Source organism: Bos taurus, chromosome 10 (genome assembly GCF_002263795.3).
Source record: "Bos taurus isolate L1 Dominette 01449 registration number 42190680 breed Hereford chromosome 10, ARS-UCD2.0, whole genome shotgun sequence".
Classification (NCBI taxonomy): Eukaryota; Metazoa; Chordata; class Mammalia; order Artiodactyla; family Bovidae; genus Bos; species Bos taurus.
This window is the reverse complement of record NC_037337.1, coordinates 87795769-87810606: the sequence shown is the minus strand read 5'-3', so window position 1 is coordinate 87810606 and position 14838 is coordinate 87795769. Positions and strand designations below refer to the sequence as shown.

The 14838-nt window shown below is 51.7% G+C and overlaps 1 protein-coding gene across 4 annotated transcripts in view; it reads right to left on the bottom strand.

Annotated features, from left to right (window-relative positions):
- Nucleotides 1-471: 471 nt before the first annotated feature.
- The window catches only part of ESRRB (estrogen related receptor beta), a 183237-nt gene continuing 168870 nt past the window's right edge, over nt 472-14838 (bottom strand). For all 4 annotated transcript variants that reach the window (XM_010809670.4, XM_010809669.4, XM_059890946.1 and 1 more), the window contains exons 6-7: nt 6836-7105; nt 472-954 (exon numbers count right to left, since the gene is read on the bottom strand). In XM_010809670.4, coding sequence (XP_010807972.1) covers nt 710-954; nt 6836-7105 — 515 coding nt within the window. In that variant the 3' untranslated portion in view covers nt 472-709. The remainder of the gene's footprint in view (nt 955-6835; nt 7106-14838) is intronic.

Below are 14838 nucleotides of genomic sequence, written 5' to 3'. Positions count from 1 at the left end.
GGTGGGGGGCGCACCAAGGGGGCGGGGTGACTAGGAAAATCCAGGAGCTCTGGCGGCTAGTCCCTGATGGTGAGCTGGGCTGGCCTGGGAGCCTAGGTGAAGATTGGAGGGAGGAAACCTTCTGGACTGTGGAAGGCGTGGGGCCTCCTGGGGGGCAGAACCTCAGAGTAGGCAGGGCCTCTGGAAGAAAGTACCTGCTTTCTGGGAGAGGAAAGCCTCCGAAGGTATACCCCCGCCTGAGTATGCCAGAGTCCTGGCACTAAACACTGCCCGCCCAGGCCGTGGGTGGAGGCCGGGATGGGTGGGCGGGGATGTCGGAGAAGTGGTTACGAAATGTATGTGCTGCCTCCTGCTGATCAGGTGGGGAGAAGTTGCCTTTCCTCCTTGGTGGTCTCCGGCCTCAGGGGGGAGTGAGCTCTGGCCCAGGCCTTGGCATTGCCATGGCGGAGGAAAAAAACACAACATACCAAATGAAAAAAAAAAAAAGAGCCAGTTACAGATGAGCCCCGCACCTGCCTTTCCATCCCCGTACCCCCCGCCCCTCCAGCACCCGGGACTCTGCACACAGCCAGGAGGCGAGGAGCCCCTTCCGCCGCGACGGCTCACGGCCATGATACAGGACTTGAATGTTGAGGCTGGTGGCTGTGGAGGTGTTTGCGTCGGTCCATCCGTCTGTCCTTGGGCGGGAGTCCGTCCGTGGGCCGGGCCATCAGACCTTGGCCTCCAGCATCTCCAGGAAGAGTTTGTGCATGGGCACCTTGCCTTGCAGTTTGATGCTGTAGAAGTGCTGCACCGCCTTGGCGGCCGTCTGCCGCAGCAGGGGCAGCGTCAGCAGCAACTTGCCCGTCCTCCGAGGCTCCTCGTGGCGCTGGCTCAGCTCGTAGTCCTGCAGCGCCTCGTGCAGCAGGTCCTGCAGCTTCTGGACTGCCTCCAAATCCTCGATGTACATGGAATCTGTGGACACAGTGGGGTGGGCATTAGCGGTACGACTGCGGAGCGCAGCCCCGGGTGTAGGGGGCCCCCATCACTGCTTTCAGAGCCTTCCAGACCCTCACGTTACAGAGACAAAACCAGGCTCAGAAAGGTTAAGCTACAGGTCTGAAGTCTCAGAAGCCAGTGACTAGAGCTGGGGTTCACACCCAAGGAGAGATCTGTGCCTATGGAAGACTTTTCTTAGATAACCACCAGGAGGCGGCAGTGAAGGGTTTGAACAGGAGCAGTGAAGGGTTTGCCCCAGAGGTGGGGCGGGGTGAGGGGGAGAACCTCTGGCACCAAAGTGGTGGAATTGTGATCTTGCCCCCTCACTTGCTAGCTCTGTGACTTTCAGCAAGTTGTTTCATTTGCACCTCATGTTTCTCATTTGTGAAAGGCCATAATACCTAGATCTACCTTGAGAGGCTAAATGAGTTAGTACCCATCAAGGGCTTAAAATAGTACTTGTCACAACTATGATACCATCATCACCAGAACCATCACCACTACCACCATTATCTTATACCTTCACAATCGTCAGCTTATCACCACTGTCATATCACCACCACCATCACCATACCATCACCACTGCCACCACCATACCATCACCACTGCCATAACCACCACCACCACCATAAATACCACCACCATCACCATCTTATCACCACCATCATCAACTTATCACCATCATGATCATCAGTTTATCACCACTGTCATATCACCACCATCATCATCACCACCATCACCTCCATCATCACCATCAGCATCTTATCAGCATCATGATATCAGCTTATCAGTCATATGATGTGATCAGTCATATCACCGCCATCATCATCATTATAGTCACCATCATGATTTTATTGTTACTGCTCCCACTCGGCACCAGCTCGAGTCTTCAGTGCACTCCCTAACCTTACAGAACAGTTGTTACAGTTGCATGTACACAGATAAAGGGGCTGAGTTCTGCGTCTGGGTGCCCTGAGGTGGGGCGTATGGGGGAACTGAGATCGCTTGGCTGGACAGGTAGGGCACAAAGAAGGGAGATGCTATTGGGAGTTCTAGAAAATCCTGGGGAGGGCTTTGGACTCTGGCCATGAATTCCAAGTGAAATTTACCTAAATCGCAGAGGGGCAAGGAGGTGCCGGCCGATGGCTGGGTTACAGGTGGGTCCAAGTCAAAGCAAAGTGGAGCCCACTTCCTGGCCTCTGGAAAAATAACCCACCTTCTTCTGACATTCCTTAAAGATATTGAGCCTCCACCCTGAAGTGCAGCACCCAAGGCCTGTCCAAGGTGGGAGGGTAAGGGTGCATGTGGGTCAAGTGAACTGGAAGCTCGGGGTGGGTCACCACGGACGGCTGAGCAGGTTTCCCAGACTCCTCAAAGGAACAGCGCAGTTCTTTGCATGCTGTGTTTGCTAATTTTTTTTCCTTTCTATGCTGTGTTTGTTCAGCTACCAGACTGCTGAGGGCAGCTGTACCAACTGGCTGACCCCAGTGATGCCCTCTGACCTTGTGGCCCCTGCACTCAGCCCATGCCTCCACAGGCCCTGCCTCTTTCTCTTACGAGAACAGCAGTAGAGTGAGGTGGATGAGACTCTGGAGCCTTAGATGCTGTGTGACTTTGGCCAAGTTACTTAGGCTCTGAGATTGTTTCCTTGTCCATGACACAGAGCACATGAGGGTGCACGCCTTACAGGTGAGGGCTAAATGAGCCAGCACGTCATTAGGCACTCAGTAAGCAACTAATAAATGTTGTTATTATTGTTACTTTGAGAACTCAGAAGGCAGGAGATGCCCTTGAGGGGCTGGCCCCATACCTGAGATTCCCCCACAGTGTTCTGCTCCTTGTTGCTAAGGCAGTGAGGACTCTTCCTTTTGGCAGTTGGGGGAGAAACCTGGCTCCATTCCTACACTCTTGGCTGATTTCAGAGCATGGTCCCTGTAAGGCTGTGACCTGTCCATCCAGACCCCATGCCTCCTGCCAGCTTCCTCTCCCCATCACCCCGCCCTCCCCAAGGAGGCCAAAATTGGCAGCTGCCTTCGACCGAAAATGAAATAAAATAACATTGCAAGATTAATTTCTTTGCAATCTATCAGCGAGTCTGTATTGATGGCATTGATAAACTGTTAATTACAAAATCAATGGCTATGAATTTTTTTCTGCTGTCAAGGAGCCTTGGAGAGGCCAGGAGGGGGTGAAAGACAGCCAGCTGGCTCCCGAGGGGCTGTGTTTTGGGGCAATAGCCTCTGAGGTGCTCCGGCCCACGTAACCTCAGCAGAGGCACCCACAGTGGGTTGCCTCCAGGCAATGATCTCCTAGCCCTTCTCTCCTCCAGCTAACACACTATCTGCCTGGATGACTTCCCCCTGGCTGCTGGGAACAGGCCATGTCCCCGGAGGCTTTCAAGGCTCCCTATACCAACCCCATTCCACTCCACTCCCTTCACAGTCCTGGAGCTCCGGTATAATACCAACAGCTCTTCTAGCCTAATCTCTCAACAGGCCTGTTCTTTCTGTTTCCTGCCTGCACCTGGTCACTCCATGACTCAGCCAAGGTTGTGGGCATCACAAACTCCTCTTTTCCCACTTAGAGCTCTTGGATCTGCAGAGAGCTGCAGGATGGCCTGGTAAACACCACGGGGCCAAGAAGTCCAAGTTCCCGGCACTCTGTCGCTCACGACAAAGCATGTACTCAGGTAAGCTTGATGCTAGCTGAAGTTCCTGATGGGCTCTGTCAGTCTTTGCATGGGTGCTCAGTCACTTCATTCATGTCCGGCTCTGTGACCCTGTGGACTGGAGCCCACCAGGCTCTCCTGTCCATGAGATTCTCCAGGCAAGAATACTGGAGTGGGTTGCCACACCCTTCTTTCTCCAGGGTATCTTCCTGACTCAGGGATCAAACCCAGGTCTCCTGTGTCTCCTGCGTTGCAGGCAGATTCTTTACCACTGAGACACCAGGGAAGCCCGTCAGTCCTTAGGAGTTTCATGTGTGTGTGTGTGTGTGTGTGTGTGCGCATGCATGCACTTGGATATGCATGTGTGCATGTCTGTCTGTATGTATTGAGATCAAGACAAGAGCAGCTGGCAGAGCTGAATAGTCCTCGGAGAGCCCTTGCAGTTTGTCCGTGGGGGGTGAGGTGACAACTGAGCGGCCTCCTACCTCTTCACACTCCTCTCCTGGTCCGGGCAAGCTTGAGCTCCTGGTCTCTTTCATGAGAAGTGGTCAGGAGACTCCAACAACAAGGATGTGCCCTTGAGGGTCTGGCCAGCCCTGCTGCATCTCTCTGTGCTCCCCAGTGTCCTCTGCTCTTACTGATTTCCTCTCCTCCTCTGCCCTCGCAAACCCCCAGCCCCTCTATGACCACTGACTACAATGCCTCCCTTTGAATAGAAGAGCGTGCAGGGCTGTGAGGGTGTGAGACTCGGCTGTATGACGTGTGATGACCGAGATCTGTCCCCTACATTTGTCAAAACAGATAGAACCGGACAACACAAAGAGTGCGCTCTGCTGGCAACTCTGGACTTTGGTTAATAATAATGTATCAACATTGGCTCATTAATTGTAACAAATTACCACACTAAGCCCAGATGTTAATAATAGGGGAAATGGTAACAGGGATTGGAGGACATGGGTGGGCTGGTGTGTGGAACTCTATGGAACTGTACCTGATCAGTTACTCTGTCAACCTGAAACTGTATGAAAAAATCCCAACAGCATTAGCATTCTCTAACAAAGACTACATTGCAATTTTGGAATCCCAAGGTGTGGGTAAATGGTCTCTACAGAGGTATGTAAAATGTTTAATTCTTATTTTACATTAGTTTATTATTTTTTTTTTTAATAAAAGGGATTTGAACTAAAAAAAAAAAAAAAGCTTCCCTCTGTCTATTAGGTTGGGTTTCTTAGAAGCAGAGCCCGACACAGGGGTTCAGGTGCAGGGGATTTGTGGAGAGTGTGCTTTCAGGAGAAAAGGTGGGAGGTAGGATAGAGCGAGGGTAGGAGCAAGCAAGGTAGGGAGGCAGCCTGCTTGGCTCTGATCCCACTCCAGGAGTCCAGCCTTTTGTTCTCCTGTGTGTGTCTGCCATTGGCTGAAGGTGTGTGTGGGGTGTGGGGAGTTGATGGAATCCTCCAAACAAGGCAGATAAAGGTAGGTCTCTGGTGAAGGGAGAAGCTATGAGCTATTAGCAGCAAAATTCAGCAGCTGGGGCACGGGTGTGTTAAGCTAGCGAGGGGGGTTCTGAGTGGGGCACCAACGGCAACCCCTGCCTTCTCCATGAAGCCATTTGTTAGGGGGCCAGCTGTCCTGCTTTTCCAGGAACTGCTGTTTCTCAGGACATGGAACTTCCAGTGAAAGTGCGACAGCATCAAGCAAACAAGCTGGTTATCCTGTCTGTACATCTGGAACCAGCTCTCCTTCTTCCACACACTGATAACACTTGTTTCCTCAAATATGAATAATAATGACAATAATTAATATTTATTGAACATTTCCTCTAGGCAAAGCACAGAGGTAAGTGCTTATTTAAAAAACATTTAAAAAACAAAAGTGCTCAGAGGAGGGACAGAGATGTTCCCACTTTACACACGGGACAGAGCTACGGAAGGTTGCCACACTGCTACTAAATATCACAGCTAGAATTCAAACTTGGGTCCCATTTCCACTTGACTGGGACTTGAGCAATTGACTACTACATGTGCCCAGCAGCAGAATTAAGTGTCTGCGTGCCTGACACTCTTTCTTTAGGAGAGGGAGCCTACCTTTCTCCTTCTTCTGCAATCCCCACCCCAACCCCCGGCACCTGGCCTGGTACCTGCAGAGGGCGGACACCTTCTGAGTGTGGACACAGGTTATATTTAAGCTCCCAGATAGTCTAGTCGGAAGTTGGTAGGTAGAGGCTAAAACAACTGGAGTGAAGCCTCCTTTTTAATGCCAGGAGGGTTTTCTCTCTTGGGCCTGGGCAATTTGAGCAGGAGATTTAAGGAGCCTGTATAAGCTTGGAGTTGGTTTTGGAATCTGGGGACCTGGGCTTAGGTCCCAGTACTCTTTGGCTGTGTGACCCTGGGCAATGTGCTTCAGCTTTCCAAGCCCCCAGTTTCTCCATTTGTAAAGTGGGCTTAAAATGATAAGACCGTTGCTCATAGGGTTGAATTGTAAGACAAAATCGGTTCACGGCTAATTGATTTAATAGGCTGCATACTTAAGTGCCAGGCATGTTGTAAGCATAATTTTACAGAAATAAATCCCTTCCATAGTCTTCTGGGGTGGAATCTTCTGGACTGTTTGCTATTCCCATTTTACTGATGAAGAAACTGAGGCACAGAGTGACGTGAGGCACAGACTTGCTCAAGTGACAGAAGCAGGATTTGACTCTTAGCAACTGGGCTCTGCTCAAACGGTAAAGCATCATTCTACAATGCGGGAGACTACTCGAGCCCTGGGTTGGGAAGATCCCTTGAAGAAGGAAATGGCAATCCACTCCAGGACTATTGCCTGGAGAATCCCATGGACAGAGAAGCCTGGTAGGCTACAGTCCATGGGGTTGCAAAGAGTCGGACACGACTGAGCGACTTCACTCACTCACTCAACTGGGCTCTAGAATCTGTGCCCTTAACCCTCGTGCTGATCTGCATGGCAAGGGCCCAGCAGAGGGCTTAGGAAATACTGAACCAATGCCAGCCTTCGTCACCACCTTTGCAACTCCGGGCCACCTCATGCACAACCTTTGGTGGCAAGAAGCTCTAGCATCATCATGCCACTCCTGCTCCTTAAAGCCACCCTAATCGCTGGCCCCAGAGCTGTGCATGCTCCCCTGGGCCCCAAGACCTGTCTGAGCTCCCCTGCAGGCCCCACCCTTGCCCGTACCTGAGTTGGCCAGGGCCAGGGCCTTGAGCGTCACGAACTCCTCCTTCTCCACCTTGAGCTTCTTGTACCTGCGCACCAGCTGCAGGATGGCCCGGTAGAGCTCCAGCAGCCCCGCGAGGCGGGAGTGCTCCTCGTCCATGATGTAGTCCTCTGCATACACCAGCTTGTCGTCGTAGGGCAGCGAGCGGTACACGATGCCCAGGATAAGGATCTCCATCCAGGCGCTCTGCAGCAGGCTCATCTGGTCCCCCAGCGAGAGGTTGGAGAAGCCTGCCGGGAGAGGGGGCCAGCAGGGTGGCAGCGGTCAGGTGGGTGGGCTGGGGTGGAGGGCAGAGGGGGAGGGGAACCTCTGCCTGCCCCTCCCTTCCACCTGCTGGACTCACGGTCCTTCCCTGGTGAATGAGTCAGATGCGGAATTCAGGGAAAAGACTTATGTAACGAGAGCTCAGTCAACGCTGACAGTTGTTATTGTCCTTGTCCTTGTTAGTTCTACATATTTTTCAAATGTGCGACGAGGCTTTTTGATTAACCAAAGGCATTTGTAATTTAAGGAGCTCCTGAATACATAGTAGAATCAGGAAGTGGCAGGACAGGGTCCCCTCCACTGAGAAGCTTCCAGATCCCCCTCTCTGCTCAAAGCAGGGGAGGCGTGGGGGTTTTAGAGTGACATCTGATCCTTAAGGTGGAGTCTCAGCTGTACGGAAGCAAGGGGCCCAACCAGGAAGGAGGAAATCACCTGCTCCCAGCCAGTGACCCCCTAGTGACCACAGCTGGGGCTGCTAAGTGCTCAAGAGCCCTCGGAGTCAGGGGGCACTTTATCACAGGCAGCCTATCCTCCCAGAAGTCAGCCCCGCTGGCCTGGCCATCACTCTTCACCTAATGATGTCCTAAGCAGTCCTGTATCCTGTGAGCTTGGATCATGGCCGTTTCCCCTTTGGAAAAGACCCTGATGCTGGGAAAGACTGAGGGCAGGAGGAGAAGGGGGAGACAGAGGATAAGATGGTTGGATGGCATCACCAAACATGAGTTTGAGCAAAGTCTGGGAGATAGTGAAGGACAGGGAAGCCTGGCGTGCTGCAGTTCATGGGGTTGCAAAAAGTCAGGCACGATTTAGCGTTAAACAACGAGCATGGAGTCCAGAGTGAAAGAAGGTTAGGGGCGGGGATGGCTCCAGAATTATGACACCGTCTTGTTCAGTGTGCTCTGGAGATTGCCTGGGCTTGAATCCCAATTCCTCATTTACTACCTGTAGGCTGACCTTGGAGGAGCTGTGCTACTTCCCCAGACCTCAGCTTGCTCATCTGTGAAATGGGTACAACAGTAGTGCCTGTTTCAGAGAGCCGCTGTGAGGCCTAAATGAGACGACAATTACGCAACATACATTTACTGAGCTCTTGCTATTATTAGTGATGAGATGAAAAGTCTTTATCTGCGAAATGAGAAGGATACACTGGAACTGAGTTACATGTGCACTTAACTTGCTGCTGCTGCTGCTAAGTCGCTTTAGTAATGTTCGACTCTGCAACCCCATAGACGGCAGCCCACCAGGCTCCGATTTAAAAGAAAGAAAAACTAAAGGAAGGAAAGAAGGAACAGAAGGGAGCACGGAGGGAGGAAGAAAGCTGATTTTCAAATATCTTGATTACTAAACGCAAGGCAGTAACTTCCACCGAAACTCAGGAGTGGATTCCAACACCAACTGCGCCAGACACACCAAAAAGGAAAGGTACCCACAGAGTCATGGCACCCCACGTCTGTCACGGACAACTGAGATTAAGAGATCTCCCTAGGAGTAACTCTTCTTGCGTAGGACTCTTGCTGACCTAGAACCTCAGCCTGCTTAGATGCAGGGTTCTGATTTGGGGTGAGAGGAGAACAAAGAGAGATGGCATGTAGGAAACACTTAGCACCTCCCCCCTGTACCCCCAAATTCCCCTGCCACCCCAGCCACACACACAGTCAGTGCTCAGCAAACCTGAACCAGGAAGGTGGCGATGGCTGTAGCTGTCACTGTCGTTGTAGTTGTTGGCATGCTACTGACACGACTCTTCTCCCCTAAAGCCTGGAGGTCCTGGGGGTCCCAAGCTTCCAGACTGGCCCACTGACCTGGGTTTCCACGGAGTCTACTCCACCCTCACCTGCTGTCCTGTCTCTGAGAGCCACTGTCCCTCCCTACTTTCCAACCAGTGTAACCAACCAGTGCTCAACTTTAGGGGGTTCCCAGGGGATGAAGCCCCCTTCACTAGCAGGTCCCCCGTTCCCAGTGTACACCCTTCTTAGTGTGATCACTGCGGTTCACAGGCTGATCTGTAGCCCTGGGGCCTGGGATCACCACCCGGCTGCTGGCACCCCCAGGTGACCGCCCACAGAGCTGGAGTGATTACTCTGAGGCCACGGGGCAAGCGTGGATGGCTGCGCCTTCCCGGGGGACAGGCTGTGGCACACAGGGGTCGGGGGCGTGTGCTGTCGTCCAGACCCAGCATGGGAGCAGAGGACGTGCGGCTGCCTGCAGTGGTGGGGAGAGCCGGGAGGTAATGAAAGATAGATAGAAATGGACATCCAATTTCCCTTATCGAGCCTCTGAGCGGGAGAGGCCTGGGGTGACATTAATTAACAGATACCAATCAGCCAGCATGGGTGTGTGTGTGTGTGTGTGTATGCACGGACGTGTGGACTGCACTGGGGGTGTGGGTCTCAAGGCAGACAGACTGGGAGGGAAGATGTAGGAGGTGGATGGGGCGAAATTAATAGACAATTGTATTGGAAGGTGGCAGAGAAGGAAGGCGAGCTGGGCTTCTGGAAAAGAAGGAGAAAAGACCCGTACGAGGTTCATCACTAGGAGACCATGAGCTCTGCCCCTCTGTTCACCCCACAAATACTTACTGAGCACCTACTAAGTGCCAGGCCCTGTGCTGGGCACTGGGGACAGACCGGCCAGCTTGAACCAGGGCCAGGCCCTGCCTTCATGAGCTCGGTCAAGAGGGAAAGACACACCCCAGTGTCTGTCTTGTGAGGTTTAGGGCTGTCAGAAAAGCTACCCCGAGAGGAAGGGCTGAAGATATGCAAAGGGGGAGTTTGGCCCAAATGAGAGAGAGTCCAGGCGGCTTTACAGGAGAGGAAGCTTTGGGGCCGAGCTCTGAAAGGCAAGTGGGGTGTGTCTGCGTGGACGGCTGTCACCTCTGGGCTCCTGGGAGCATGGTCTCCCCCACTGCCCAGCACCTGGCCTGCGGCAGAGGGGCTCCACAAACATTCCCAGCACAGAGGAGGGAACGGACAGACGCCACTGAGCCTCGAGTCCCGGGTGATGAGAAAACAGGCCAAAAGAACAGGGCTGGACCCTCTTAGTCCTCTGGGCAGGATTCCAGGTTGAGCTGCCTTTGCTGATCCTGTGTGAGTCAGAGACAGGCCTGCAGGGCAGGGGGTGTGGTGGAGGTGTGGTGGCGGGGATGAGTGCCTCCAGGACGTAGGGTCAGCACCTGAGGGTGCCCTGGGGCCTGTGCACACACCCCCGGCTAGGATGGTTTGGGGAGTGACTCAGCCCCTGACTCTCTTTCTCCTTCAGAAGGAGCTGGAAATAGTGTTCAAATCCAGCTGCATGCTCCGAAGTGCTGCCCGGCGGACAGAAGCGGCTTCATGTTGCAGGGATGTGGGGAGGGGGGAAATAGACTGGATATTTTCTAATATTTGAAACAGTCTGAATATTTTCTAATGTTTGAAAAAAAGAAACACTAGAAAAAAAAAAGAGAAGTAAAAATGACCTCTAGGAGACAGGAGGGGGAGGCGGTGGGGATGGACCTAAGAGTTAGTTCTCCATACACATTTTTGCCTAGTTTGATTTGCATGTTGAAGAAGTAAGATTAAATTAACCGTAACATAAAAGGCATGTTCCTATCCACCTAGCCATCTCACTGTTAGGAATTTCTCCTAGAAAGAGAAGTATGTATAAACACACAAAGGTACATGTGGAAGGGGTGTTGGCTAGATCCATTTGTAAGGACCCAAAGCAGGCAACAAGCTACACGCAACCCATGTCCTTAAATAGAAATGTACTAAATGTAATTATTAGCTAGGTGAGTGGTACATTAGAAGCCACTAGAGAGAACCACTTGTGCAGATGTGGAAAGATACCCATTGCCCAAGAAGGATGCAACTGTTAAGGGCGTAGATGCCAGAGCCAGCCTGTCTGTCGGAATCGCAGCTCTGCTGACCCCTTGGCTGTGACCCTGGGCACATTTTTCTGTGCCTAAAATGGGAATAATACTACTACTTACCCCAAGGGTTTGTTTGGGTTAAATGAGCTAATGCATAGACCACTTAGAAGAACACGTCTTAGCACACAGTAATGGCTACTAGTTCATATAACTAAATGAACACAGCAGAGTGTAAAGCAGTGTTACAGGAGGAGTCACGGTGGGGAGGGGACACACACGCGCGCAGGCACACCCACATACACATACGATGCTGCTTAAGAAAGATGGGTATTTGGAATACATCACTTCCACCCCTCTGCCACCCCTTTACTGGAAGCAGTATTCTTTTATTAAACCCAAACAAAGGAGCTGAAGCTCTCCTCCCTGCCCTTCAGCAATGCACCCTTCACTTCTGCATTTCTGTGCTGGGCTGGGTCTGCCCCTCCATCAGGTGACCAGCAATACCGAGGCAGAGGGGGCTGCTGGGGGAAGCTGCGTGGGGGGCTGCCCACTGCCCCTCTCTTCCCATCTGTCCCACCTTGAGCTCTGCTGCCCCCCCGGAAAGTTGCTTTATCGGCACCAACTGATCTAATAACATTCAGGCTCTTCCCAAGACCCCATCCCCCAGTGATTTGACAGCATGAGCTCCTAGAATTAAAAAAAAAAGAGCACATAATTTGTGGCAAGTGGAGTTCATAATCTGTTAATTTATTATCGTTTCTGTCGACCTGGAGGGCCATTAGCAGAGGTAATAAAGGGAGATATAATTATAGGATCTGAGGCCACTCCAGACACAGCTGCTGTCACTCGGCAGCCCATATTTCATCGGCCGCTGGCGTTCTTTCCCCAGGGTGAGCCAGACGGTGGCTACCTGGGCGCAGGGCAGCCCAGGGACCCTCTGTGAGGAGGCCTTTTGGGGGGCTCCCCTGCAGAAGTTGTGCACATGTCAACCTGGGCCGGGCAGGGCCGGCTGGGGGGAGGCTGTCTGACTGGGGCACCCTTGGGGCTGCCTGAGCTGGGAGGATAACAGTTAATAACATCTGGGGGCGGCAATTCATCAAGTGATACCCACTGCCTGTGCTGCCTCTTGCTCTCATCTCTCCCTGCCGGGGAACCAGAGGTGGACACTCTAAAGACTTGGGCTTGTCCTCTGGGCAACCTAATACTTGGAAAATTCAACTCAAGGGGATGGGCAACTTCAGACTGACTTAAACAAAAGGACAGCTGCTATTCTGAAGGAATCTGAATCACCCCCAAGCTAATCCACTGGACACACCCTTGCAGAAGAGTGTGTTCAGAACCACCACTTTGTGGCAAATAGATGGAGAAACAATGGAAACCATAGCTCCAAAATCACTGCAGATGGTGACTGCAGTCATGAAATTAAAAGATGCTTACTCCTTGGAAAAATGCTATGACAAACCTAGACAGCGTATTAAAAAGCAGAGACATACTTTGCCGACAAAAGTCCGTCTAGTCAAAGCTGTGGTTTTTCCAGTAGTCATGTATGGATGTGAGAGTTGGACTATAAAGAAAGCTGAGTGCCGAAGAATTGATGCTTCTGAACTGTGGTGCTGGAGAAGACTCTTGAGAGTCCCTTGGACTGCAAGGAGATTCAAACAGTCCATCCTAAAGGAAATCAGTTCTGAATACTCATCGGAAGGACAGATGCTGAAGCTGAAACTCCAATACTTTGTCCACCTGATGGGAAGAACTGACTGATTGGAAAAGACCCCGATGCTGGGAAAGATTGAAGGCGGGAGGAGAAGGGGATGACAGAGGATGAGATGGTTGGATGGCATCATTGACTCGATGGACATGAGTTTGAGCAAGCTCCAGGAGATGGTGAAAGAAAGGGGAGCCTGGGGTGCTGCAGTCCATGGGGTCGCAAAGGGTCGGACACTGAACTGAACTGAAAACTATGGAGGAAATGCAGGGAGGTGCCAGCAATGAGTTTATGCTCAGATGACCCTTCCTTCTGGCTAAGCTGGTGGCTCAGTGCCGCATGAGTATGTCTGCTTCCGTGCACAGCACCTAATGCCCTTCTGGACTTTTCCTCCATGGCCACTGCCCATCAATCCTGAAGACCTAGCTCAACTCATGTGCTGAAGCCCGTGGCATCCCTCCTGCCTCTGTGTTCCATCCTGTGGTTTTTCCTGATGCATTTGATAACTAAGCCTCTTCCTTCGCATGAGTGAGATACAGGAGGTGGGAGATGGGTGAGTAGACAGGAAACAAGATTGGTCTTCGGGGGTAATTGTTGAAACAAGGTAATGAAGGTTCATCATACTATTTGGTCTACTCTCCCCTTGAAATTTTCCGTGAAAAAAATCTTTTTAAAGTTATCTATATTATTCCCAAAGGAGACCCTTAGACCCTTAGGGCTCCAGAGGTGGAGCTTAGGGCAGAAATGAATGGAATTATTTGTATCAGCCACAACTCCAAGCAAGAGTGTGTACGTGCATGCTAAATCGCTTTAGTCGTGTCCGACTCTGTGCAACCCTCTGGACTGTAGCCCACCAGGCTCCTCTGTCCACGAGGAGTCTCCAGGCAAGAATACTGGAATGTGTTGCCATGCCCTCCTCCCGGAGATCCTCCTGGCCCAGGAATCAAACCCAAGCCTCCTGCATTGGCATGTGGGTTCTTTACCACGAACGCCATCTGGGAAGCCCTCAAGAGAGCTCACGTACCGTTCATGTGCAATGTGTGAACACGCAATTTCGCTTCAATAAGTGCAGCAAAAGCAGATCTGAAGCACCCTTTATGTGCCAGGCTCTGGACCAGACGACACTGAGGCGTGAGGTATGGTTTCCTGTGCTTAATTCAGGGCAGCGGGTTGGGTTCCTCTCCAGGGCACTAAACTGAGCCGATTTAAGAAGCCAGTCCTTCTGTCTGTCCAGGAACCAAGATGGACAGTTGATGACTCAAGCCCCAGGATGGGGCCCTGACTTGTATAAGCCTGCTCTTTCTCATTCTCTTTCTAAGGGCCAGTGAGCAGGTCTTCAGATAAGTTTTCCATCTAATCTGAGATGGGATTAAGTCAATTAGTTTAACTGAATCAGGTACTTGATTATGTCATCACCCTTAATATGAAGTTTACATGCAGTGGCAGAAGACCCTATTAATTAATTTTACCTTAAACACTAGAAGGTCAGGCCCAAATAATTCAGCATGCAAATGTATGCAAAATAGGCAAATTAGCATTTGAGACAGACAAATGAGCCCCTATGTTTATTTTATTTTTTAATCAAAAGGAATTCAGCTCTGGACAAGGAGAAATGATGTGAAAGGAGGCTTTTAATACTATTAGCAACGACAACAACCATGGTCATGGTCTCTGCCATTTATCAAGTGCCCACTATGTGTGGGGGCTGGGCTAAATGTGCCATAGCCTCCCAGCAACCCAAAGGAGTGGGGGGCTGGGGGGCTGTTATTCACAGGTGGGGACTCTGAAGCACAGAAAAATGAAGCATCTCACACTGGGGCACCAAGTATCTCTCTCTAAACCAGTTAGGACTGAGCTGGGAGGAGGGCCCAGGTCTGCCTGAATCCTCAGCAACCATCCTGCTCTGCTCACTGCCCTCTTGGCTGGGCACAGACAAGAGGTGGAGCTGGGGGGTGAGAAGGAAAATGGGCGCAGGGGACGCAGTGACTCCTGGTTCTTCTCCACCCCTGGGAGGCACTGTGGGCATGAGGTGGTCAAAAAAGGAGGCAATGACCTGCGGGTCCACCAGGAGCCACTCCTGAGCCATTGCTGCGATGCAGTTATCTGCTTAGGCTGGAAGAGGAGCATGTGATGGGAAGCGGGGTGTG